General features: G+C 32.2%; 1 protein-coding gene across 2 annotated transcripts in view; it reads right to left on the reverse strand.

The window, feature by feature from the left end:
- ARIH1 (ariadne RBR E3 ubiquitin protein ligase 1) overlaps positions 1-25,684 on the reverse strand; it is a 98,237-nt gene that overhangs the window by 38,121 nt on the left and 34,432 nt on the right. The window contains exons 2-3 of one of the 2 annotated variants that reach the window (XM_039856540.1): positions 24,549-24,616; positions 3,929-4,073 (exon numbers count right to left, since the gene is read on the reverse strand). In XM_039856540.1, coding sequence (XP_039712474.1) covers positions 3,929-4,073; positions 24,549-24,616 — 213 coding nt within the window. The remainder of the gene's footprint in view (positions 1-3,928; positions 4,074-24,548; positions 24,617-25,684) is intronic. The other variant, XM_039856541.1, reaches the window with a different exon arrangement.

Raw genomic sequence — 25,684 nt, forward strand, 5'->3', positions numbered from 1 at the left:
ATAATTCTTCCCCAACCCCGTCAATTTATTCTTCTTTTCCATTATCTTACAATTATTCTAGCTTTCCAAATATTTGTCATCCTTTTATTTCCCTTAGTATTTAAAGTGTTTTCATACGGATCTTTCACATTTTTTGCCAAGTTTATTCCTAGTTCTTTCATTCTTTTTGTGCCTCTTATGTTTTAAAAATTCCATTATATTCTCTAATTAGCTGTTATTTGAAATATGCTTATGAAATTAGATGTGAATAGTCAGGATTCAAAATTCTACATCAACTACATAAAAAAATGCCCAAAAGCAATGATGAAAGAAAATGTATCAGAGTCCTAAGACTGGTTTTACAAACCAAATGAAATGGAAAATATTTACCAAGTTTAAAATACAGTGTTATTCAGACTGACAATGATTCCAAAGCACTCACAAAACAAGTGAAGGTAAATGTTTGGGAAATCAATATTCTCATCCATTAAAAAAAGATCTGGGGAAAAAAAATTTTTCTCATTACTCCCCCACCAGTGAAGGAGATATGGCAATAAGTAGTTGCCAGATCACTAATGGAGAGCATTTGTTTTTCATGGTTAATGAGAAGGGGCATCTTATAAAAGACAAAATATAAGAGTCATATATCTACAATTCTAAAATGTTTTATTTATAATTTTATTTATTTTTTAACTTTATTTTATTAGTTTCAAGTATACGGTACATTGGTTAGACATTTACATAATTTATAAAACGATCCCCCTAATTGCTCTTTCTCTCCTCTGGCTCTCCACCCAGCCATTACATTAATGCGAATACATTCCCTATGCCATGATCCCTTATCCCCGTGACTATCTAACAACTACTAATTTATACTTCTTTAACGCTTCACCCCATTCTCCCAGCTTGCCAAATAAAAACATACACAGCCTCGTGTGCTTTATTCTTGTAAGAAATCCTTAAGACAGAGATTAAAGATCACAATGGTTACTGAGTGATGACTATCAGTAAAGTAATATCTCTACCTTTGGGACTTCTATACCAAAGCCCATATAAGATAAAAAGATAAAGAAAAAGGTTTTAATTCTTTAAAAGCTTCTTTTCAATAACTTTTCTAATTAAATAGGTAAGACTACACAAGATAAATAAGAAAAATAAATCACACGTGTGTCTAAAAATAAAGCAAAAACTAACCTGTGGTATAAAGACATACCCATTGTGCTCAAGAGTTGTGTCCTTAATACGAAAATATCTAGAGTTTCTTCCTGTCTGTCTCATTTCTCTTTTCCCTCCTTCTCATGTGACATATTTGTTCCATTACTAACTTGTGCTTACCTACTTGGTTCACTGAGCTTTTCCCTGACTCAGGGAATCAGATTATTTATTCATCAAACATATCCCTCTTTATATCATAAAGATGACTAAGAATACACTAAAAATGTATAAAATATTACCTAAAACAGAAATTAATGTTCCTGAAGAAAAACTGAAGGAACAGTAAACACTCTTAAAGGTTTCAATTGCCTCCTCCATTTTAAATACACAGCAACTAATGTCAAATGCACTAAGAATTATCTTTCCTCCATCAGAAGTTCCCCATATAATAATCTCTAAAGTTGAAGCCATTTTCTTTATAGAAACTGAGCAAATAATCAAAATATCAGTTCCCACCTCTGTAAAATGGAATAAGTTAAAAAGGAAGATAGGGTTGAACGTAGATCAGATGTTTTTGGTGTACTCAAAAGAAAAAACATTGAGGTGCCTCAGGGGTAGGGGATGAGGGATAGAATATCCTCACAATCTTTAACTTTGCTTTTATCTAATTAACAAATCTTATTCTTCGAAAATATAAATTATTTACTTCATAAAAATGAGCTATTGTAGCCCGAGCTATATTTCCTAGTAGAATGAGGAGTTAGTACATCTAGATCTTATTGCTTTGTTTGAAACAACATTATTATAAAGTTACTAACTGTTGCCCTAGAGTAGGGGTGGGATGGAAAAATATATGAACTTAAAAAGTGCTCCAAAGTCTCAGGTAATTGTTTTTAAAGAAGAGACCACCAGGACAAGTTAACTCCAAAGTGTTACATAAACCAAGCTATCAGAAGTATTTAGTAAAAAAAAAAAAAAGCCTGTTGTCACACTGCACTGTATAAAGCTAAAGTTGCTTTTTATAAGAGTAATAAATGTATTGAAGATATACATTATTAAAAGGTAAGTATCAGTGTTTGAAGAGAGTAGTAGAAATGGAAACATGGGAGTTATAGAAGTATAAAGAAATCACTCATTCAATTAATAATGTTTCACTGAAGAATCTTAGGTAACATTCTTTCTGAATAAGGCATTTTACTTATTTGCCGAGCTAACCTGTATAGTGCCTGTTGTGTTGACTGAATGAACAGTGGGTTTTCCATCATCAGTTACAAATGCAAGGAAAACTGACACTGCAAATCTCCAGTCATGATTTTCAATTCTAATCTGCTGAGACTGTTAGACAATAACAATGGCACTGAGAAAGTTACAGGGGATATTTGTAAGCAGCTGGTTTCAGTACACAAATTACATTTAAGATTTAAACCAAGGAGGAGCTGGCTATAATAGAGCAAGAGGAGAAATGCCAAAAAGTATGGCAAGGAAGCCTTTTAAACCTGGGACTGGGTCTTAGTATTATTACCTCTTACCTCACAGACATTTATAAACTATAAACACCATATAAATGTCAACTGGCAAAGAGAATGTTAAAGATAGATAATAAAATGGTCAAAACATGAATTTAATGTATTTTTAACAGCAGTGCTAATTGATTCTTTTAAATACTCAAGTTATGATTGTGATTTCAAGAGGGGGAACAGATAAAATTCTTAGGCTGAAAAAATTTGAAAGACTATCTTATTAAACCCAGTTGGAAGATTAAAAGAAAAACTGAGACCCAGTGAGTTTAAATGATTTACTACCCAGAGTCAAATAGCTAGTGTTAGAGCTATGACCAAAAATTTGGAATTTGGAAATTCAATTCAGCACAGTATCGACTACAGTAACTCACTGATTTTTCTGTTTCTCTAAGAGAACCTAATTCTTTTAAAGCTCTTTTCTAAGCTCTTGTACATGTGAACAAATTAGTTCCCTTCAAATGGGCCTCTTTAGAGATATACATATAATTTTCTAAGATAAATAATGAAAAACATCCAATATGTTAAAATATGTTAAAATGACAAACTTGGTATATGGTAATTGACAGAAAGAGCTGCTTAACAATTAAATCAGAGAATCTGAACAAGGTACTTATAATTATTGTAGAATTGAGTTATTTCTTAGATATCTGAAAAAAATCTTGAGGTAAATTCCAAGTAACTAAACATGTCTATGCCACAAATATAATTTTCCTATGGTTACTAATAAAGTAACACCTTCATAGGAAGGTTATGTTTATTTAAGCCTAAAATTTCTTTACTAGACATGCCAAAGTAAATCATCTAAATTCTACAGGTTTCAAAAGAGATATTTTCACTGTTACCAATCTCCACTAGAATGGATCTGTATAAATAAAAATATTGTTATGAAGAATCCTGAAAGCTCCCTAGTGAAATAATATTAAAGACATTTTACAAGAGTTTGATATATATTTTTTTAAAAAACAATTTTAAATCTATTTTAATTTGGATGAAAAATAATTCTCAATTATACAATTGTCCCACGGTGATAAAATTAACTCGGAAAAGATTTAGATGTTAACGACAACTTGGACAAGTTGCTACTTTAAAAAACATAGGGGAGGAGGGAGACAGAACAGGGTCTTATTCTTTTTCTTTCCTTATCCTTAATATATTGATAGATTACTGCTTTACTACAACCCCAGACTCCTAGGTCTTCCTTTGATTAAATAATGAAAGGTGATTTTTCCCTCTGAAACAGAGTCAGTACTAGCCTTAAACTACCAGATACTCACCGAGTTAGGGTAATTCAAGTAGCAGATCTGACAAGGCATATCCTGTGCTGATGACCTTGTGTTCATCTGGCGTGTTCGAGACTTTTTACTTGGATTAATTACATGACACTCAGCAAAGAGCTTCTCCAGGTTTCCATCAAAGTACCTGTATTATTTAAATAGAAAGGATGAGAGGAGAGCAATAGCACACTGTTAGAGCTCTCCCAAAACCTGATTTTCTATAGGGAAAAGCAATGAACTGAATTAAAATAAACCAAGATTATAACCTTTTTTGCTAAGAGGAAATGAGTTGAATGGAAGTATATATATATATATATATATGCAGATCGAGTTTTTGTTGCTGTTTTGATATATTTTACTTAGTTCTTATTCTGGGAAGTTAAGCTATTAGCATTTCAACAGTACTACAACTAAGTACTATCTCTAGTGGTACCTTATAAAGAGTAATGCTATTTTAAAAGGCTGGATTATATTTTATACAAGTAAATTCATTTTATTAATAATTTTAGTTACACCAGTTTAAATATATTAGCAAGTAAACCACCTACAAAGCATAACTCATCCCACAAATCATTTAAAAAATGAAATTATGCAACTCTCATTTTAGAAAATAGGCTTGCTTTCTAAATATTCATTTGAAATAATTTTTAATTTACTGAGAAAGGGGAGGAAGAAGGAAAAAAGCATATCTTAAAATGTTTCTGTATCAAATAATCTACATATTAGCTTTTCATTAAACATGTTATCTAAATATACAGAAGTAGTTCACTATCTAAAATATCAGGAAGCATGGTATGCCAAGTACTACCTATAGAGTTTCAACTAAACTGCAAAATTCTTGACAGAAGACAGTGGTAAATACTTGATATTTCCCATTAATCCAAATGAGAGACATGATCCTTGGCCTCCTTAAATATCTTAAAAGGGAAAAGCAATAGATTAAAAATTTTTTTTTCGATCTGTGAATCAATATAACCAGCAAAAGTATTAATGCAAAATCTGGTTATTTTTCAACTTGTAAAGACCAGGTTTCTGTAACTACAATGTTCTTTACAAACGGAAGGTTCTCAGGTTAAAAAATAATCAATGCTCAAAGGAGATTTCCAATATTTTTAATAAAGGTCTTGTTCTGGCTTTGTGCCAAAGCACTTACTAGAGCTCCAGAAAAATCACTCGAATGAGAAAAAAATCTAAGATTAATAAATCTCTTTTTATAAATATGTACTTTAACTACAGTATGTTTCAATAAAATGATCAAATTATCAATCAAAATGTCAGCACATTACATAAGGGGAAGTCATATAATGTTAAAGTTGTCCCTAATGGTTCAGTTAATCAAAGAACATGGAGCAGAAAATCAAATGTTTTCCTACAAATTTTATCCTTGAGAAAGCCAGGTTTTATCTGAAAAGTAAAAAGCATATCTCACATCAAACATAAATAGGTAAGCCAATTAAATATCTTTTTTATAAACAAATATTCATGCTCACAAAACAAACTTCTGTCATTTGAAACTTAACTACACAAAAGTAGTGACTCCTAATACTTTGGTAAACATTCTAGACAGCATTCTATCCATACAAAGCAAAAGAGACATGTGCATATAATTTCATAAAAATTATGAAAAAATGACTCTAGATTTATAACCTGCTTTCTTCATTAAACAATATGTAACAGACATCTCCGTCAATGAACATAGGTCTACATTTTTTTTCTTTGTTGTGTGATATTCCACTGCAGGTATGTACTATAATTTACTCAACCAATCTTATACTGAGGAACATTCAGCTGTTCCACATATAATCAATCCTAGACTAAAATCCTGGCCCATCTGACAGGGGAAAAAATATCTAGACTTAACTTGCACTTCTTTATTAGTGAGGCTGAATATATTTTTCTAAGAAGATTTTACTATTATTTCACGAGTTCAGTATGTAAACAGGAATAACAACTCGGTTTCATGGACAGCTTTCATATACCCAATTCTAATTTGTCTTTCACCCCTATTTAATGGTGAAATGCTGGTGTTTAATTGCCACTTCTAATTTATATGTAGGCAAATTATCGTGCAACCTTTTGTGATTTCTAGATTTACCATGGTTTTGAAAGATCTCTATAGCCAAAATTATAAAAATTCTCCCATGATTTAAGTCTTTCTTTTAAACTGTTTCCATTAAAACTGCTGATTCACATGGAAATTATTTTTGTGTAATAAAGCAAGAATTCAATTTTATTTTAAGGCTAACCATTTACTGAAGGGTGTTTCTTCTACTTCTAGGTCTAAATCTCACTTCCTCAAGTAAGTTTTCTTTGACAGCTCCTCCCATCCCAACCCCTACTAGCTAAGATTCCCTTGTGTTACATCCTCATGGTATTTTGTAGTCCTGACAACAATTACATTACTAACTCTGTAATCATGTTTTCTCTGCTAGAATGTAAATCCCATGAAGGTTATTTTATTATTGCTGTACCCCTGTAGTGTCTAGAAGAATCCCTATTTTAATCATTCAATTTATTTCTAAAGAATAACTGATGTAAAGAGTAACTTTTTAAAGATAAATGACAGTAATAAATCTGAATTTATGCTTTAGGCATATTTCTTAAAGATAGCACATACTGAAGTTTACAGCTTTTCGATCCATGCTAGAAGCTACGAAAAAACTTTCAAATACTGTCTTCATGAACAGAATGGGGAGTTTAAGAATACGCTCATATTGCTGGGCATAGTCATCCTAAAAGTCTTTTTCTTTATGCTCCATTTTATGAGAAATGTAAGACTTTAAAATTTGTTTTGCTTTTATTTTTATTTATTACACAATCTATCCCACAATGGCTCTGCTTTTACTAAACAACTTAAAATCAATACTTAAACTTATTTCTTAATTAGCCAACTTTAAATAATACATTGATTGCCCTTATATTAAATAAACCTACACTTAACCCTAGAGTTTTCGTTGGAACTTCTGGGAGCCTTTCAGTTAATTTTAAGTTTATATAATGTTTTCACTAATCAAATTGTTTTTACAATATATAGCTTTTTAAATAATGATAAAAAACACTTTTTGTTTCCTAAACTTGATTATCCTAATTACTTAGACATAATTCAAATGTTTAAATGTACTCAAATACTTGTGTTGGCCAAATCTTCCCCTCCCCCATGTCTTCTCCCAATATTCTCTATATTGACAGCATCCATTTTTTTTCTGATACCTATTGTTATTGAAGTCCATGGTCAAAACAATTTTCCTCTTACTTCAAATCCGTTTTCAACTGGCACATATATAGGTCTCATTCTTGAAGTTTAGTAGTTCTATAGGATTTATCTTAGCATTTAACTTTCTCTTTTGGAATGCCATTCTTAATTACTTCAAGATCCTTTAGTTAGTTATTAAGACCATCCTGCTTGATTTGTACCCAACTCAATTTCTGGTCATTTGTCTCCTGTGTCTACCATCTAATTCCTTCTTTACCCTTTTCCTGTCTCACATGTCTCTATTTTCCATAGTATCTGCTCTATTTCTTGCTGTTGTCAATGTGGTTTTAAATTCTGCAAGTAATAATTTGTCTTTTCATTTTTTTTCTTAGTTCTGTGAGCTTTCCTTTTCACCTTCTTTTACCACTTCATCTTTGATTCCTAATCTCACAGTCTTTTTTAATTTCCTTAAATAGAACAAAGAAATTTTTCCCCCCTAATTATTATTAAGGACTACTATGCTCAAGAACATGAGTGGATTCTTAACACTGTTTACCTGGTCACTATTTGAAAGTTCACTTAGTTTGTTGGCTTTTATGTACGTCCTTGCTTGTGAAAAACAAGCCAAAATGAAGAGAGATTGATTCAGTGTGTAGCGCTGCAATTCAAACACCCTGTTTAATGAGTTAACACAAATTCTCTCTGCTTCATTGACTTTGGTAAACAGTTGCAAAGCTTATCCTGGGACATTACTTCCCTCCATTCAGGCACCCTTTGCCCATCCTTTTGAGAAAACCATATTGATGAAAATAAAAACAGAATGCCACTGTGGTTCTTCCCTCAATTCAGCCCTTCCTCAGTGGGAGAAGGGCAGAATTAGTTTCCTAATCCCATCTCTCAGATGGCTTTGATTTCTCTAGATTAAGATTGTTAGAAGGGCAATTTGAGAAGATTCTCAAGTAGAGACTAGGGTTCTTTCTGTTCAGTTAGTATGTGCAAAAGAAATATAGTTAAGCAAATTAGCACTTAATCAGCCAACTTTCCAGAATATTTAGAGCTTAATTTTTCATTTTATTTTACTGCTAGACACAACAAGACAAATAATATAAATTAAATTACACGGCAGGAACAGTTACAGCCTAAAAATTATGGTTGTGGAGAGAAGAGACGTGGCTGAAAGGGTATATCACCACTTAGTGTTTCTTTCTGAATTCTAAATGACTGTAGAATTGCTGTTTGCATCAAAATCAATATTTAATTTTGCCATTAGAAATATATCTTAAAAGCTACTAGGGCTTCATACTTCATAAAAAGACCATTGTTGAAGAAGTACTTATTTTCACAACAGAATCAGAAAAGTAAAAATGTTAAGCTAATTTAAAGTTATACAGTGGGCTTTCCTACTGTATATTTTTAGGTTATCAGAGTTTAATCTTCCTTATAGGTCTTTAATGTTCTCATTACATATTTATACCAAGTTAATAATCTATTGCTATAAGCCTGAGAGGGAGCAAAAACGAACACACATATGAAAGTTTATAAACACACATTATACGCTATACATACATGTATCCATAAATAAACATATATATAACACATACTTTTACTTCTGAATAACCAAATAATTTTTATGTCAACATTTTCAGGTGGCATGTTATGGGTTCCAGACTTCAATTTCAAAAAACAACAAAACTGCCACAATTATTGTATACCTTACTTATAGTTCTGACAAAGCATTAAAAAAGATCTGTGACATCATCTCTTTTAGGTTAGAATTGTCATTTCAACTATATTTTGGACCCATCTGCCTGCTTCTAATGGTATAGTTTTTGCACTTCTAGAAAAGGTATATTTAAAAACCAAAAATGTCAAAGGAGCAAAGAAACAGATTAATTTATAATTCAGATGATTTAAATGAATCATTTGAATAAGAACTGCCATATTTATAAAAAGCAAAAATAATAAGGCATGAAAATGAGTCTTAAAACAGCAAAATAGAACAAGACACCAGACACACTAGGAGAGATTTTCCCCAGTCTTCATATATAGATATTAGTTTGAGCTTAACCCTCTTTCTACAGAAAGAAGCCAGTAGATATAGTACAGTATGGTAATATACACAAGTTATTAAACTATTAAGACTTTTTTTTAAAACTATAATTGTATGACTGATAAAAATTTTAAAAGGGCTCCTGAAGAAGAATATAAATTCTCATGCAAATAAAAGATTCACTGCATCCTTTGTGGTTTTAAAAACTAATTGTTCAAAAGAAGGACTAAAATTATGTAAAATGACTGGCACATATATAAACTCTACAAAATTCTAAAGAACCAAAACTAAGGACATAGGGATGGAAATCTTTTTTTTCTAAGGATGACTTTTGGACCTCATTTAAAAAAAAAAAAGGTCTAATGAGTCTAATGAGGACTTATACAAGTCTATAACCTGCTTTAAAAGTTTTGGGTTTTTATGTTAATCTAAGAAATAAATTTAGTTCACATTTTAATATTAATATATTATATGTGGTATATAGCTAAATAAACATACTGATCATGTATTGTTAAGGAAAAGTAGAATACTTTTTGAGATTAATATAAAATTTTCCCCCTATTGGGGAAAAGGTAACCTAATAATAAAAAAAAATAAAATCTCCTGAGCTTGTTTATTGCTCAGCAAAAGATCACTTATAAAGAAGCTACTAAATACTACTACTTTCAAGTTGTAGTCCAAAAATCTTATTGCATAATTTTTGAGAAACTTTCTGCCATTTGTTTCTCTATACTTTATCTTTTTTGTTTGAGCCACGATGAAAGGAAGTATATTAAGAAAACTAACCACAATGAAACAGAGGTAAGATAACTCCTAGGCTTGAATTAGCAAAATCATGCCATCTTCCAAAAAGGCTCCAACTCCTGTGACAAAAAAAAAAAATTTAAATACAGTTGTCTCTCAGAATCTTAGGTAGAATGGTCCCAGGACCCTCCATGGATATCAAAATCCTCAGATGCTCAAGTCCCTCAAATAAAATAGTGTAGTATTTGCACATAACCTACACACATCCTCCCATGTAGTTTAAATCATCTCTAGGTTACTTATAATGCCTAATACAATGTAAACACTACGGAAATAGGTGTTATTCTGTATTGTTGAGAGAATGACCAGAAAAAAGTCTGTACGTGTTCTGTACAGATGGAACCATCATAGGTCTAAATATATATTTTCCAATTAAAGAAAATATGGTCTCTTCTAGTATATGAAAACAAGTATCCTTTTATTCTTTTGATCATGATGTTTCAGTATATTTAATGGAAGTCTTCAGGTTGTAAATGTTGAGTCTTAAACCAAAATATCTTTAAAATCTAGCTATACTAAAACTAAGATTAAGCAATCAAAATACAAGACAGTATATAATTAAGATCCATTTTTAGTTTCCTTACAGATTAAGCAACTACATGTGGGAATTCTGCTAGCTAGAGGCAATGTTACTGCTCTGAAGGAAGACAGGGACACCTATTTGCAAAAACGATATGCTAAGTATGCAAGAGGTGGAAGGAGGTTCAAATGACTTAACAATGAATGCTAAGTAAGAATACAGAGAGAATAAGGAGATCCAGAAGGCATCATACAAGTTGTTCATGATGTACAGAATTGTACATAATGTCTGGGAGCGCAAGCCCAGAATGAAATATTGATGCTCTCTAAATTTGTGCAAAGACATGTATAGCTCTTGAGGAGCCTGGGGCCTGAACAGTTGAGGACATTCCAACAGAGTGTACAGGAATTAAGTACAGACATAGAGAATGGAGTAAAAGTATGGAAGGATTTCAAAAGTCAGATGGTATTAACTCATGTGGTAGAAACAACTACAAAGGTAGTGATAAAATGAATTGACATGACCAAAGTTAAGTTTAAGACAGATTTGATACTAGAGCCTAGGAAAACAGTGGGGCAACTGTCTTGGCAAAATTTCAGATTTACTTATAAGGTACCAAAGGCACTATTAATCCTACATGTCCAAAAATAAGCTGAAACTTCCCTTAAAAGGTTGTTCCTTTTCCTACATCTATGTATGTGTGTCTTAAAACTGTTTTTTTTTTGGTAATAATTCTGAAAATTTCATAAACATAAATGAACAGCTTACAAATTGTTATAAAGCGAACACCTGAGTATAATAACCAAAACCCAGGACAAGAACACTGCTCGTACTCCAAACATCCCTTCTCAGTTAACAAGCTCTTCTTTCCCCCAAGAGATAATCACGATCCCATTGTTCTTTATAGTTTTATCACCTAAATACGTATCCTTAAGCAATATAGCTTAGTTTTGCCTATTTTGTAATTCATTAAACAGAAACATATAGGAGACAGGTATTTTTTGGATCTGTCCTCCTTTCACTCAATATGATTTTTAAGTTCATCTACGTAGTCACTTAGCTCTATTTATTTTTCATTGCTCAATAGTTATTATATAAATAGACCATAATTATCTATCTACCTGTCTATAGATATTTGGGTTGTTAGTAGTTGGAGTTATTATGCGTCATGCTGCTGTAAACAAGCTTATAGTATACGACTTTCAAATAAGATATGCATATTTCTTTCTATTGGGTATACACCTGGGAGTGGAATTACTAGATCAAAGATATGCATATACATGTTAAGAAAAAAAATAATAAAATTCATTTTTATATTTCTTTCTAAAATCACTTAATATTAACAACTTATCTATAGGCTACTTTGGATTTCTTATGTACACAATTCATATAATCACTGAATATTAACTATTTAGCATCTCTCTTACAACAGTAATACCTTTTCTTTTTTGGTACACTACTGGCTAGGATCATCTACAGTATAATGCTGAACAAAAGTGAAGATAACATATATCCATGACCTGAACTCAATCTAAAAGGTGAATCTTTTCAAAACTTCAACATAAACTGGTATCTCTTACAGACGTTTTTATAGATTTATTAGATTACAGAAAGTTCTCTTTTGTGCCTAGTTTGTTAATAGTTTCTTCTTTAAAATCATGAATGATTATTGATTTTTAGTAACCTCTCCTCTGAGTCTACTTGTTTTTCTCTTTAATTTGTTCCAGTGACCAATCATATTGAAGTGTTTCAGGTTAAACCAATCTAGCATTCCTAAAATAAATCTGAATCGCCCATGCTGGATTATGCATAGCTGAAGTCAATATGCAAATATTTTAGGGTTTGGTTTTTTGTTTGCATCTATATACATGAGAGAAGCTGACATGTAATTTCTTTAGGTTTTGTTATCAAGGTTGTGATAGTCTCATGAAGGTGGGGAATCCCTTTTTTCTATTTTCTAAAAGAATATTAAGGTTAGAGAATATAAGATTGGACTACTGTCTCCTTAAATGTTGGTAGAACTTACCAGTGTACTTATCTGGACTTAGGATTTTTATTTACAGAAATTTTCGCTTTATAGTTATAGCCCATACAGGTTTTCTGTTTCTATTGTCAATTTAGGTAATTGGCAAATTTCTAAAACTTTGTCTATTTCATGTAAAATTTCAAAATCTGACATAGTTATTCACGATGTTTTGTGAATTTTTAATATCTGCAGGATTCAAAGTGACATACTTTTTCATTCCTGATATTGGTTATTTGTGACTGTTTTTTTCTTTATTAATCTCACCACTGTGTCAAACATCTTTTGGATTCTTGATTCCCTCTACTGTTTCTTTTCTATTTTACTAAATTCTGCTGTTATTTCTTCTTGTATTTTCTCTGAACTTATTTTGTAGCTCTTCCTTTGGACATATTTAGTTCATTACTTTCCTTACTTATGCATTTAAGGTTATAAACTACTCTTAAGCATAATTTAGTCTGCATTCCCCATTTTTCTCCCTTAATACCCAAATACTTGTTTAAATAACTGTATTTGAAATTTCAATCAACACTGATAGAACTTAAAATGTTGGCTTAAAAAAATACCAAGGCTAGGTACAATACAAAGTCATTTATATTAAAAGACAGCACTATTTGTGAATACATTTTCCATGAACATAGCATTCTAAGTTGGCATTTATTTTCTTTTAACCTATTAAGGTATCATCCTACTATCACTTCCACTGTTGCTACTGAGAAGCAGATGTTCTCTAGAACAGTATAATATATACTCTACATTTTTTCTCTACATACAGTATATATACACACACACTTTCACTTTTTGAAAGTAATCTTTCTTGTATCTAATTGACTTTACAGTTTTCTCTATCTTTATTTTTACTGTCGTTTCGTAGTTTTACTATGTTGTTTTAAAATGTACATTTCTTTTCAACATATTTCATAACACCTTAAATGCTTTAGTACCTAAATTTCATGATCTTACCAAAAAGTGAAATGGGAAAATTTTCACATAACTCAAAATTTCAATCTTGTTGGGCTGTAAAGGGCTATCAATTGAAAAATACATTAAGATTTCAGACATGTCAAAATGTGAAAAACTACATCTCAGGATCAGTGAAATCATATTATAATACATGGGAACTGTAAGGCTTCTTGAATCTGACACTTTTCTCTTTTACCAGTCTGAAAAATTACCAGCCAATATATTCCGCAAATATTGCCTCTGCCCCATTCTCTCCTGTTTCTAAGATTTAATGAAATCTTCTCATTAAGTCTTCTATATTTCTTAATTTCTCTTGTGTTTTTTTCTCATCTTTTAGTGTACTTTAATTCTAGATGGTGTTTTGATTTTCTAGTACACTAAATCTCTCTTTACCAATGTTCACTCTGCTGTTAAACTAATTCACTAAGTTGATTTCCTTATTTTGTTTAGTTTTAGAAATTCTGTTTCTTTCAAATCTGTATGATAATTCATATTTTCTAGTTCCCTGCTGATACCATATCCATTTTAGACTAGGTCTGACAATTATAATATCTAGAGTCCCAAGTTGGTATGTTTTAATTAGAAAACTAATTTGAGAAAGTAGTTTGAGGCCTTAATGTTCTTTCCCTAGAAAAGATTTACATTTGCTTCTCTCATGTGCCTGGGTACATTAACAGTGTGAGACCATCTTAATCCAAGGTTTGAGATTTTCTGGGCCACCCAGATGACATGATTTTTAATAATTGAGATTTTATTGGTTGTTTTGAGAATAAGTACACATTCAATTTGCATACAATTCTTAATGTACGTACCAAAAACCTAAGTCTAAGTCATGTAGTTGTGATTCCTTTCTAAACAGTTATCCTGGTAAATTTCCAGCTTAAAATTTGGAGGCTAATTTTCCTCAGTAGAATATGAAGTACCAATATCTTCAAATGTTGATATGCCATCAAAGTTCCACTAATTCGCAATATTATATACACTACATAATCGAATTCTCAATCTTTCATAGCACATTAACAAAGTTACTAGGAAAATTGGATTACCATGACAAAGATGTTAAGCAGTACACAAAATTCTGACAGAGAGATCCAAGATCATGTTGTGGTTTTCTTTTAGAAACAATTCTACTGAAAACATAGGAACAGAAGTCATTTAAAACGCTCAACAAATTGGTACAGCCACTGAAAAACAGTATGGAGGTTCCTGAAAAAACTAAGAATTGACCTACCATATGATCCAGCAATTCCGCTACTGGGTATTTACCCCAAAGACTCGAAAGCTCATATCCGAAAAGATATTTGCACACCGATGTTCACAGCAGCGTTATTCACAGTGGCCAGGACATGAAAGCAACTGAAGTGTCCTACGATAGTTGACTGGCTAAAGAAGCTGTGGCAAATATATATAAAATGGAATATTACTCGGCCATAAGAAGAGATGAAATACTGCCAATTGGGACAACATGGATAGAACTCAATCATGCTAAGTGAAATAAGCCAGACAGAAAAAATTGAAAATCACATGATATCACTTATATGTGGGATATAAACCTAAGACCAGAGAGTAGGGGGGATGAGGATGGTGGGAGGTAGATGGAGAAAAAAATTAATTAAAATCATTTCTTCAATAAAAATAAATTTTTAAAAAAACGTTCAAGACATTAAATGAACGAATGACTAACATGCTTGTGTTATATATGGGATATAAGAACTACCTCCATCTATGGAATATTAAGCTAACACCCAAGACAATCAAAGTCTCCCATATTCATTTTTTTATATTATTATATATTTTAATAATACTCATTATTTCCTGGGTGTACCAAAAAATAAACAACCAGCAAATAATTTCACCTCTTAAAAACATTTATACTTTAAAAATGGAGTGAGGTGGAATTCCCTTCCTCTTCAAAATATTTCTAGAGCTACGAAAAAACTCGCATTTATAAAATAGTTGATAGAAACTCTCCACTGAATTGTACAAGAAGGGAGACAGGGACCTCTGATAGACATGGTGTATGACATTAATCAGACTTGGCTTCTTTCTCTCCTGATTCATCAGAGGCTGCACACCTCTGATTTTTAGTTTCTCCATTTTTTGCAGGTAAGTCTTTAGTTTCTTGGTTAGCCACTTCGGCCTGTTTTCCTTTTGCTACCCCTTTCCCTTTTGTTTGTACTTTTTGTCTGATTTATCCTTTCCTGCCACTTTTTTGGGCTTCATTTCTAATTTTACAAGAGCAAGTGTAGTTACAATTTTGCTGATCTCCTAGACTTGTCCTTCACCACTGCCTCAGTGGATACGACCTTCCTCTAGGGCATTGTGGGGGCAGGCCAGGGCGGAAGCTGGGCTGCTTGGCAGCTGCCGCTCCTCTCGCCACCTAAACAACCTACTGGGACCATGACCAGGGTGATGGGAGAACCTCTATCTTCAGTCTTTAGAAGAGCTGGCTGACCTAATCCTCACTCTGGGTGGGCCTAGGACTCCAATTTTTCTTCCCATGCAAAGGGCCAACAAAAAAAATCACAGCTTCGTCTTTTCTGGGTCAGCATACACTTCTAGGACAAAGCAAAGTGGAAGACTTGCTTCATTACTCTAGATTCCCAGATTCTCTTAGGCCTTAATCCTCTAATTCCTATTTTACTAATCCTTTGATGTATAATTTTTAAAAAGATGTTCCAATATTCTACCTACTTAGTGGATAGAATGGTCCGAATTAACAGAAGTTTCAAAAAGACTCCTATATTTTCTTAGTTAAATCTCTACTTTTATCTCTTCTATCTACATTTTGCTTTTAATTAGCTGTCACCATCCTAAGTCAGGCCAACATTTTTTTGACCTGGATTATTAAAATCATTTCCAATTGGTCTTCCTGCCTCCAATGGGCTCATATTGTTACTAGATTCCCTCCCCCTCCCCCTCCCTCCGCCCCCACAGTAATGCTCTTACATCACATTTCTCCATAAAACAGCCTTCAAAGCCTTTCCACTTAACAGGAAAAAAGTCCAAATTAATTTGCTTAGAATTCAAGGTCCTCCATAATGTGCTTCCTATTAAATCCATCCAATCATTTCCCTTCTATTTTTTCATGTATTCCAGCCACTCTAAGTCTCATTTCCATTCAACATATGTTCCTTAAACTTCCTCCACACCAGGAAATGTTTCCTGAACCTGAATTGCTCAGGTTTCTATCTCCCCCTGCCCTTCCAAATACAATCAAATGCCATCTCATCAATAAATCCCTTCCCAATTAAGTCAGAAATAACCTTTAATATACTCCCATAAAGTTTTATCTCTAAGAACCTTGAGGGTAGAAACTGTGTATGATACACTGTTGTGTCTACCTCTTCACCAAACTTCTGCTCAATATCTTACACATAGCTGATATTCGAAAAATCCCTGACATTTATGAAGTAGTCAAGTTGTACAAAGACTAGAGATAACAATGGATAAAATAAAAATACCTTCACATACCAGAAGTTAATTATGAAACAATATATTATTACTAATTTGGCTATCATAGTAACATAGAAATGCTAACTCTAGTACTCACCAAATGGGTATTAATGCTTCAGAATGAAAAATGGAAAGCTATTTTTAACACAGTCTGGAAAAGATTAAAATCTGTCTTCAATATTCTTTGATTACACCAGTCTGTTAAAAGTAGTGAGTTACTGACCACCTACATTTCCCCTTGCCTCAAACATGCCGGTTAATTTATTAACATCCACGTTATACACTAGTAACTAAAATGAGTATTAAAAATTTAATAAAATAGGCCTTTAAGAAAAGAAATACATTGCAGGAGAGAAGATACTGACTTTTTACTTGTTTCCAACCTGAAGAGCTTGATTCTGGGGGTTTTGCCTGTAACTCCTGCCAAACTGAAATCTAATTTACATCCATGCATAATTTCAATATAAGTTCTATTACAGAAAAGAAAAGCTAGAAATGGCTAAATTTAATTAAAATATTTACTTAACACTGATTACATATTAGGAGTTCTGTTAAGTGCTAGGAATGAAAGATGAGTTAGGATAACTCCTGCACAAAGAACTCTAATAGAAATGGTGAAATATTAAATCAAACATATATTAAGATGCAAAGGAATGATTAACTCTTGAGAAATAAGAAAAGCCATCTTAGCCATCTTAGAAGTAAAGCTTAAATTCTGAAAAACAATTAGGAAAAAGGGCAATAGGAAAGGCATCCCAGGCATGGGCCAATGACAGTACAATTTTAAAGATGTTCCCTAGAGCTGCGTAGCTAACAGCCTACTTTGATACCCATAGAAGCCCTGTGTCAGACAAAGAAATCATTTTCAAAGTCGAGGCAACACAAAAATGAATTTGGTAACCACCTTAAAAGTTTTACCTACTAAATATATGAGAATGGAAAGAAAGATATAAAAATAAAGATAAGATGTCAGACAGACAGAGCTGGATTTTTAAGAGTTGTCATAAAAAAGAAAGGGAAAGGACAACACACTTTCCCAGCCTTTCCTGCTGGGAGGATTCATACCTAGCAGGACAGGTTGACCTGACCTAAGGTTTATGAAAAACAAAGTAGTTGAAGAAGGTTCAATGAGAAGTTCACCTATCAATGGGATAAGGAGATATCCAGCTTCCAGAGGCTGCAATAGCAGAAGTACTAGTTGTGTGATCACAGGCCCAATATTGATGATATAAGCTGTGTGGCCTATGCCCAATGGCAACAGCAAGAGCGCTTCCACTAAAATAGTGAGACACAGTGATTTTGGCATTTTCCTGGCTGCACAGCTTTCATGGCTAATTCTCAGTCTTTAATGTCTTTTTCCCTTAAACCTATACAATTTGTTTACAACAGGAAAGGAAAAGAAAGTTCAAGACATGACAGATGAAATAATGGAAAGAACATCTCCCCCAAATGATGATAGGATCAAAGCCCAGACAGAAAGGTTTTGCCTTAAAGTAGGAGACCAGATATAGTCATAGCTGAACTTCTGAATCTCTGATTTGCGTTTTTCTTCATCTGAAGTAGCATGGTAAGAAACTAATGAGTAGAAAAAAGTAATCTATAAAACAGAAGAGAAATTAATCATGGTGTAAAAACACTGAAGGCTGGGTATGGAAGAAACAGTCAAAGGTCTGGAAAGCTGCTATGAGAGATAAAAGAGACTAAAAAGTTAAAATGTTTCCTTCTCCACCAGCCCTTCTTATCCCACACCTCCCTCATCAAAATTTATTTTTAAAAAGACTTTATCACTCATATTTCAGGTCAGGACAAATTTGTTTAAACTGTGAATTAGAAGTCTGGGGGCAAAGAAGAGGAATTATTGGCAAGAATTTACTTATACTTCTATTTTCCTCACTGGTCAGAGGCTCTGGCTCACTAATGAATAAAAGAAAAGAACATTGATATGCCTGGTATGTAGAAATGAGGAAAGAGGATAAGTCAAAATTTAAAATATTTTACAATTTTGACGAAGATAAGATTTATCTTCAAGGATGTTAAAATGAATAGAAATAATACTTGAACACATTCTATTATTATCAAGTGGGAAGCAAGATTTTTTTTAATGCTACATAACAAAAATTACTGGTCATACTGTCTACCTCTTGTGATTCCTGGGATTCTAAATAGTTATAAGATTTTTATACTTCATTTTGTTTATATACATTTAGTATCCTTCATTTTTATACTCAAGAATTGGGAGGTACATAGTGTCACTGAAACTAAGACTCCTTACATTCTGTTTTTGTTTGTTTTTTTTTTCCATTTTCCAAGGGTATTAAGGTGTACGTGTTGGGGGAAGGAACGGAAAGGGGCCCTGGTTTTGGCATTTTTTTTTTAAAGTTCTCAGGTGATTCTAATATACAACCACTTTAACGGTTTATCAGTTGATTCTTGAGTTCCCTAGGTAGGTGATTAATATTATCTACATAAAATTTCTCTTCCTTTCTAATCTTCATACCACTTTTTAAATTTTCCATGTATTATTTTATCAGAACTTTCAGTACATATAAAATGGTGGTGACAGCCAGTAACCTTGTTTGATTTTAATGGGCATGCTTCTGTTTCAACATTAAGTATAACTTTGCTGTAGATTATTAGTTGATACCCTTTATTAGCTGAGAAATTACCTTCTTAGTTTGCTAAAAATTGTTTTTTTCTAAATCATGGATTAATGCACATTATTATTAGATGCATTACTGGCATTTATTATGCTTACATTTTGGTTTCTCTTCATTAACTTGTTAAAAAGTAGAAAATGCTCTAGGTGAGTTATTTTCCCGCCAATGGTGACCTATTCTTCTCTATTCCTAGGAGAAATCCTATTAGACCATAAATCCAATTCAATTATTATTTTATTTATGAATTCAACAGCTATGTTCATAACGAAGATGGTTTTCTTATGTGGTCGTCTTTGTCAAATTTTGTAATCAGGGGTTACTTTGATTTGACTAATATGAATTCATGATCTATATTCTGAAATAACTTACAGTAGGACCAGCAGTCCCTTGAAGGTTTATTAGATAGAACCTGCCCATAAAATCATCTAGTGCTTTCTGGGGAAGAAGTATGTATCTTTTAGTATATTTACTACATTTTTCCATGGTTATTTTTCTACTTCTTCTTGGGGGGCAATTTAGGTAATTTCCATTTCTACACTTTCAAATGTATTGGTAAAAGTGGTATACAGTAATCATTTATAATTTTGAAATAATTTTCCTATCTGTAATTATGCATTATTCCCAGTTTTATTTGTGCCCTTTCCCCCTACTCCCATATTTGCCAAAAGTTTATTACAAGCCCCCTTCGAAATAGACTTTACTTTTTTTTAGAGCAGTTTTAAGCTCACAGCAAAACTGAGCAGAAGGTAGATTATTCTTATATACCCCTATACCCACACTTGCAAAACCTCACCCACTATTAACATCTCCCAACAGTGTGATACATCTGATACAATCAATGAACCTATGTTGATATATCATTATCACCCAAAGCCCATCATTTACATTAGGGTTCATTTTGGTATGGTACATTCTATGGCTTTGGACAAAAATATAGTGACGTTTTTCCACCATAACAATTTTATACAGAATAGTATCACTGCCCTAAAAATCCTTTTGGCTCTGCATATTCACTGCCCTCCACATCGACCCCTGGTAACCACTGTTGTTGTTGTTGTTTTTTTACTGTCCATAGTTTTGCCTTCTCCAGAATGTCACATAGCTGGAATCTTACAGATTGGCTTTTCATTCAGCAATACACATTTAAGGTTCCTCCATGTCTTTTCCTGACTTGAGAGTTCACTTATACTTAGCGTTGAACAACAAATTCCATTGTCTGGAGGAACCAAATTGATTTTTCCATTCACCTACTGAAGGGTATCTTGACTGCTTCCAAGTTTTGACAACTATGAATAAAGCTACTATGAACAACTGTATGCAGGTTTTTGTGTGAACCTAAGTTTTTAATTCATTTGGGTAAATACCAAGAAGGCTGACTGCTGAATTGCATGGTAAAAGTATGTTTAGTTTTGTAAGAAATCACCAAACTGGAAGCTAAATGGCTGTACAATTTTTCATTCCCTACCAGTAATAAATGAGAGTTCCCACTGCTCCACATCCTCATCAGTATTTAGTGGTGTCAGTGTTTTGAATTTTGGTTACTTTAATAGGTGTATAGTAGTATCTTATATTAACCAGCAATAACCTAATTATAAAAGATGTTAGTAACCCTTCATATGCTCATTTGACATCTGTATATCTTTTTTGGTGAGGCATCTATTCAGATTTTTGCCCATTTTTTAATTGGATTGTTTTCCTATTGTTAGATTTTAAGAGTTCTTTGTATGTTAGATTTTAGGAGTTCTTTGTATATTTTGGATAACACTCGTTTATCGGATGTCTTTTGCAAATATTCCCTCCCTGTTTGTGACTTGTCTTCTCATGCCCTTGTTAATTTCTTTTAAAAATCCATTTCAAACAGCTATCTTTTTATTTATGTTTGTTCTTGATTTCATTATGTTGTTTTAAAATATTCCACTCTCTTTGGGTTTATTCTGTATTTTTCTAACTTCCAATTTCAAAGGCTTAGTTTGTTTTCTGCCTCTTTTTCTTTTTATATAAAGATATGAATACTGTAAATTTCCCTGTACGTCTTCACCAGCATTCTATATTTAAAGTTGTTTTCTTTTTTGGTTTCTAAGAGTTATTCGGAAGTGTGAAAATAGAATGTATATATTTATTTTTCTTCAAATTTATTATAACCTAGAATGTGACCAATTTAAAAATAATATACTCTGAAGGGTACCACATACTAATACATATTTTAAATTCTATGCTTATTTACTTATAAACAGACTAAAAGAAAACAGTGTAAGAATAGTTATATGCCAAGAGAGATAATGGAGATAGCACAAACAAAACAACAATAAAGTTTTTAGAATGAATAAAGTCGGATACTGTTGAAATAAAAAATTCGAGATGGCTAAATAGCAGAGTGGATGCAGAGAAAAAGCAAGTTAGTAACAAAAATACCAGAAGTTTTAAATTTTTTCTGGTATATAGTATATTCATATTAGAATAAAATTCCTGATGAGTTAAAAAAAAAAAAAAGTTAGTGAATTAAAGGTAAACCTGAGGAACTTTCACAGACCAGAGTAGAAAGACAAAGATGACAAGTACATAAGTATTTTGAAAAAAATCAGACTTGGAAAAGAGATCCAGAAGTTTCAACATGTGATTAACATTAAAGAAATAACAGCTAAGAATTTCCAAAAACCAAAAACATGAGTTCTCCAACTTAAGGGTCCCAAAGGCTTCGTTTTCAAAACCTATCTCAAAAACTCAGAATATTAAGAATTTCTCTTAGGACACTCAAAAATTTATCACATCTGAAACTTGACTTAAATGACTATATTCTAGAGGGAAAAAACGTTAAATTTGGAGAAAACAATGGGAAGCAAGAAGACATTTTAAAGAAGTTAAACATATTGAATAAAAAAAATATGATCAAATGAAAATTTTAACTATCAAGCTAAAAGAAGAAAGGACAGAGAGGAAAAGTATGCTATAATTTTTGTCTTATGCAAGGCATAGATATAAATACTGCAATTAAATGTTATAAACTTAAAGTTTTAAGGATGCATATACAGATTTTAAGAGTGACCACTAGAAACACTAAAATATTTAACTCTGAAATTATTGTTGGGGGGGAGCGGGAGGAGAGAGGCAGGCAAGAAAACTTGATCAAGGCAAAAAAATAACTGAAGAAAAACATGGTGAATATAAAACACAACTTACAATTGCAGTAATTAAATCTATACATATTAGTTATCATAAAATAAACGGTGGCAGTGCTAATATCAGATAACGTAAGATATGATGTGAAACTCATTAAATGAGACAAAAATAGTGCATAGTGATTTTAAAAACACTAAAGATTTATAGGTACTCTATAACTTCAGAATATATAAAACAAAAATTGAAATTAACAAGAAACTGAAAAGTTCACATACACAAGTTTCCCAGAAGTCATCTACTTTTTAATTCATACTTACCAAAATTAAGCAGAAAATTTATTTGAAAAATGGTTTCAGCAGTGTCAACGGTGTTATAGAACAAAATTCAGAATGTCTTTGGAGAAATACATTAATAAGAAACAAACTGTAAATTACGTCTAATTCATTAGAAGAGTATCACATATAAACAATGAAAACTCTTCCTAACTGGTGTCATAAAATATGCCTGAAAATAAATATTACCAAACTTAAGAAGTATCACTGACTTCAAAAAAGATGGTGAGATCCATGGGGCTAGGTGGTGGGTTGGGGAGGTCACATTATAATCATACTAATTGTAAGGAACACTTTATTCTTCATGAACCCTGCGAAAGCTGTAATAGATAGTATGTGTTTAAGAAATCCCACAAACATGAGTTTGAGTGCTAACTCCTTGTGTAACGAAACTGAGATAAATATATTATGCTCTAAGCCTTAGTTTCCACATCAATTAAGTAGGTATAATAGTTTCTAGTCCAATAAAGCTATCGAGAGGATAAAATGAAATACTGTCTGGCACAGAGGGCTCAAAAATTGATTTATAATTGTCACTGTTCAATTGCAGTTGGGGTACAAGGTGTGAGAAATTGGGTAATATTCTTAGTATTATTTTAATATCTGTTTTACAGAGTACTTTCAATGTTTAAATCCAATGGGAAATATTTTCATTTATGTCTTACATTTGGGTTCTCAGTTCCCAATCACTAGTTGTAATTTTTTATTAAAATGAGGATTGCTAATTTTATTTTATTTTTTCTTTCTAGGATTGCTAATTTTAGACAGAATAAGGCTGAGAGAATAGAGGCTGTCACCCTATCACCTTAACAAGTACTCCAAATTTCCAATCTAAGGAAGAGAAAATGACTAAGAATGTCATTAGTACTGTCATTCTACAATCCCAGTAATTTCTTCCCTTTTAGAACAAGAAACATTTTCAGAGGAAAAATACAAAAAATATCCAAGGTAATAAAATCCTGCACTCAAACCAGAGAACTAGTTCAAACAGCCAATCTGGTGACCAGGATACTCTGATAAACTTTGTTTTTACTGAATGTCATTAATATACCTAACACAGCTTTAAAGGATTATGGGCAAGAAATTTTAAGTAATTAAAAGATCTATCAAGTGCTTCACTAAAACCTACTTTTAATTCTCAGTATTCAAAAGTCTATGTAACCAGAGGATAGGAGGTAGGGGGGGAGGCAGATAGGGTAAAAGAGGCCAATACGTGACGACATTGAAGAATTGAAAATAAATTAATTTTTTAAAAAAGTATAGTAGAAGATATTGAAGCAGAGCCCCATCTCACCTCCAAAATAAAACAAGAAACATTAAGTCTCAGTTCCCTTGACATTAAATTTATTGCAAAATTTACAGATTTATTAAAGCAGATACTGCTTGCACATTGGTTTGTTCACATATCAGTATATAAACCAATGTCCTACTTTCTTCTCATAAATTCTGTTCAATGGACTTTCTGTGTTACTTCTAAATACAAAGCTGATATGATAGTTCCTTACCTTTCCATTAGCTTCTCTTTATCCCAATTGAAGTGGCTAAGGAGTATTCTTGTGATTGTTGCTGGATTCTATAGGGGGAAAAAAAGTCATTTTAAGGTAAGAGCACTTCATTGACATTTAGTGAATTTTTAGGTTGAATTTAAATTTCTGAAACACTCCACCCAAGTTTCCCTTCCTAAGGTATTTCTTTATTTCTCTAAGAAAACACAAAAATTTTAATTATAAGATCAAAACTAATTTAAAATAGTAAGCCACACTAATATGGCAGGATTCTATAGGATTCTAAAGCAGAATTCAAAATAAGACAAAAAGTATTTAAATGAAAAATTACTGTATTAAATCAAGCAGAAATTAAAATGAACTTTTATGCCATTAAGATTTAACAGCTGCCACATCGGCACACTATTAACAGAATTTCAAATACCTTAAGTACTGAATAGTTTAAATGATTCCAAACCATTTTGAGTCCGATGATCGTTCAAAGATATTTAATAAAAATGACAAAATATCTGTACTGAGTAATAATTTATGGAGTGTAATCTTAGGTTATTTCATTTCTGAAAGGACAGACTAATGCCATGAAATAAAAACTTTACTGTCCCATATCATTCGATGCTGTCACAAATATTTCCATTTCCCATGAAATCAGTAAGCTTACCATTTGGGTAAGAATTTTAACTTAAAATGCCATGGTGCCTAAGAGATGAGCTAAGCCTGACTGGTTCAAAGACACCAGAGCTAGTTACAATGTCAGAGTCAGCTTATTTGGATTTCATGGATCATTTTATTATATCAATATTTCAAAAAAAGTTGCTGTGCATAAAACCTTTATTTCACCACAGACTACAGTATCAGTTAACTACTGATTTAGTTAAAAAATAATCCCATATAAAAATCATGTCATTAAAGAAATCTCTACCAGGTTTTCTTAACAATACCACTTGTCACAGGAAAATACACACATATTCATACCCTCAAAAGCCAAAGATGACATGGTAAGTCCTACCCATCTACCTACCACTCCAGGAACAATTTACTAATGCATCTAGTACTCCTAACTTAACCCAGACTTCCTGAAGAATCCTCCTTTAACACAGCACTCTAGACAGACAATCTGCCAGAGTTGTTTAATATGT

The sequence above is a fragment of the Pteropus medius genome, unplaced genomic scaffold, assembly GCF_902729225.1.
Source record: "Pteropus medius unplaced genomic scaffold, Ma_sr-lr_union100, whole genome shotgun sequence".
Classification (NCBI taxonomy): Eukaryota; Metazoa; Chordata; class Mammalia; order Chiroptera; family Pteropodidae; genus Pteropus; species Pteropus medius.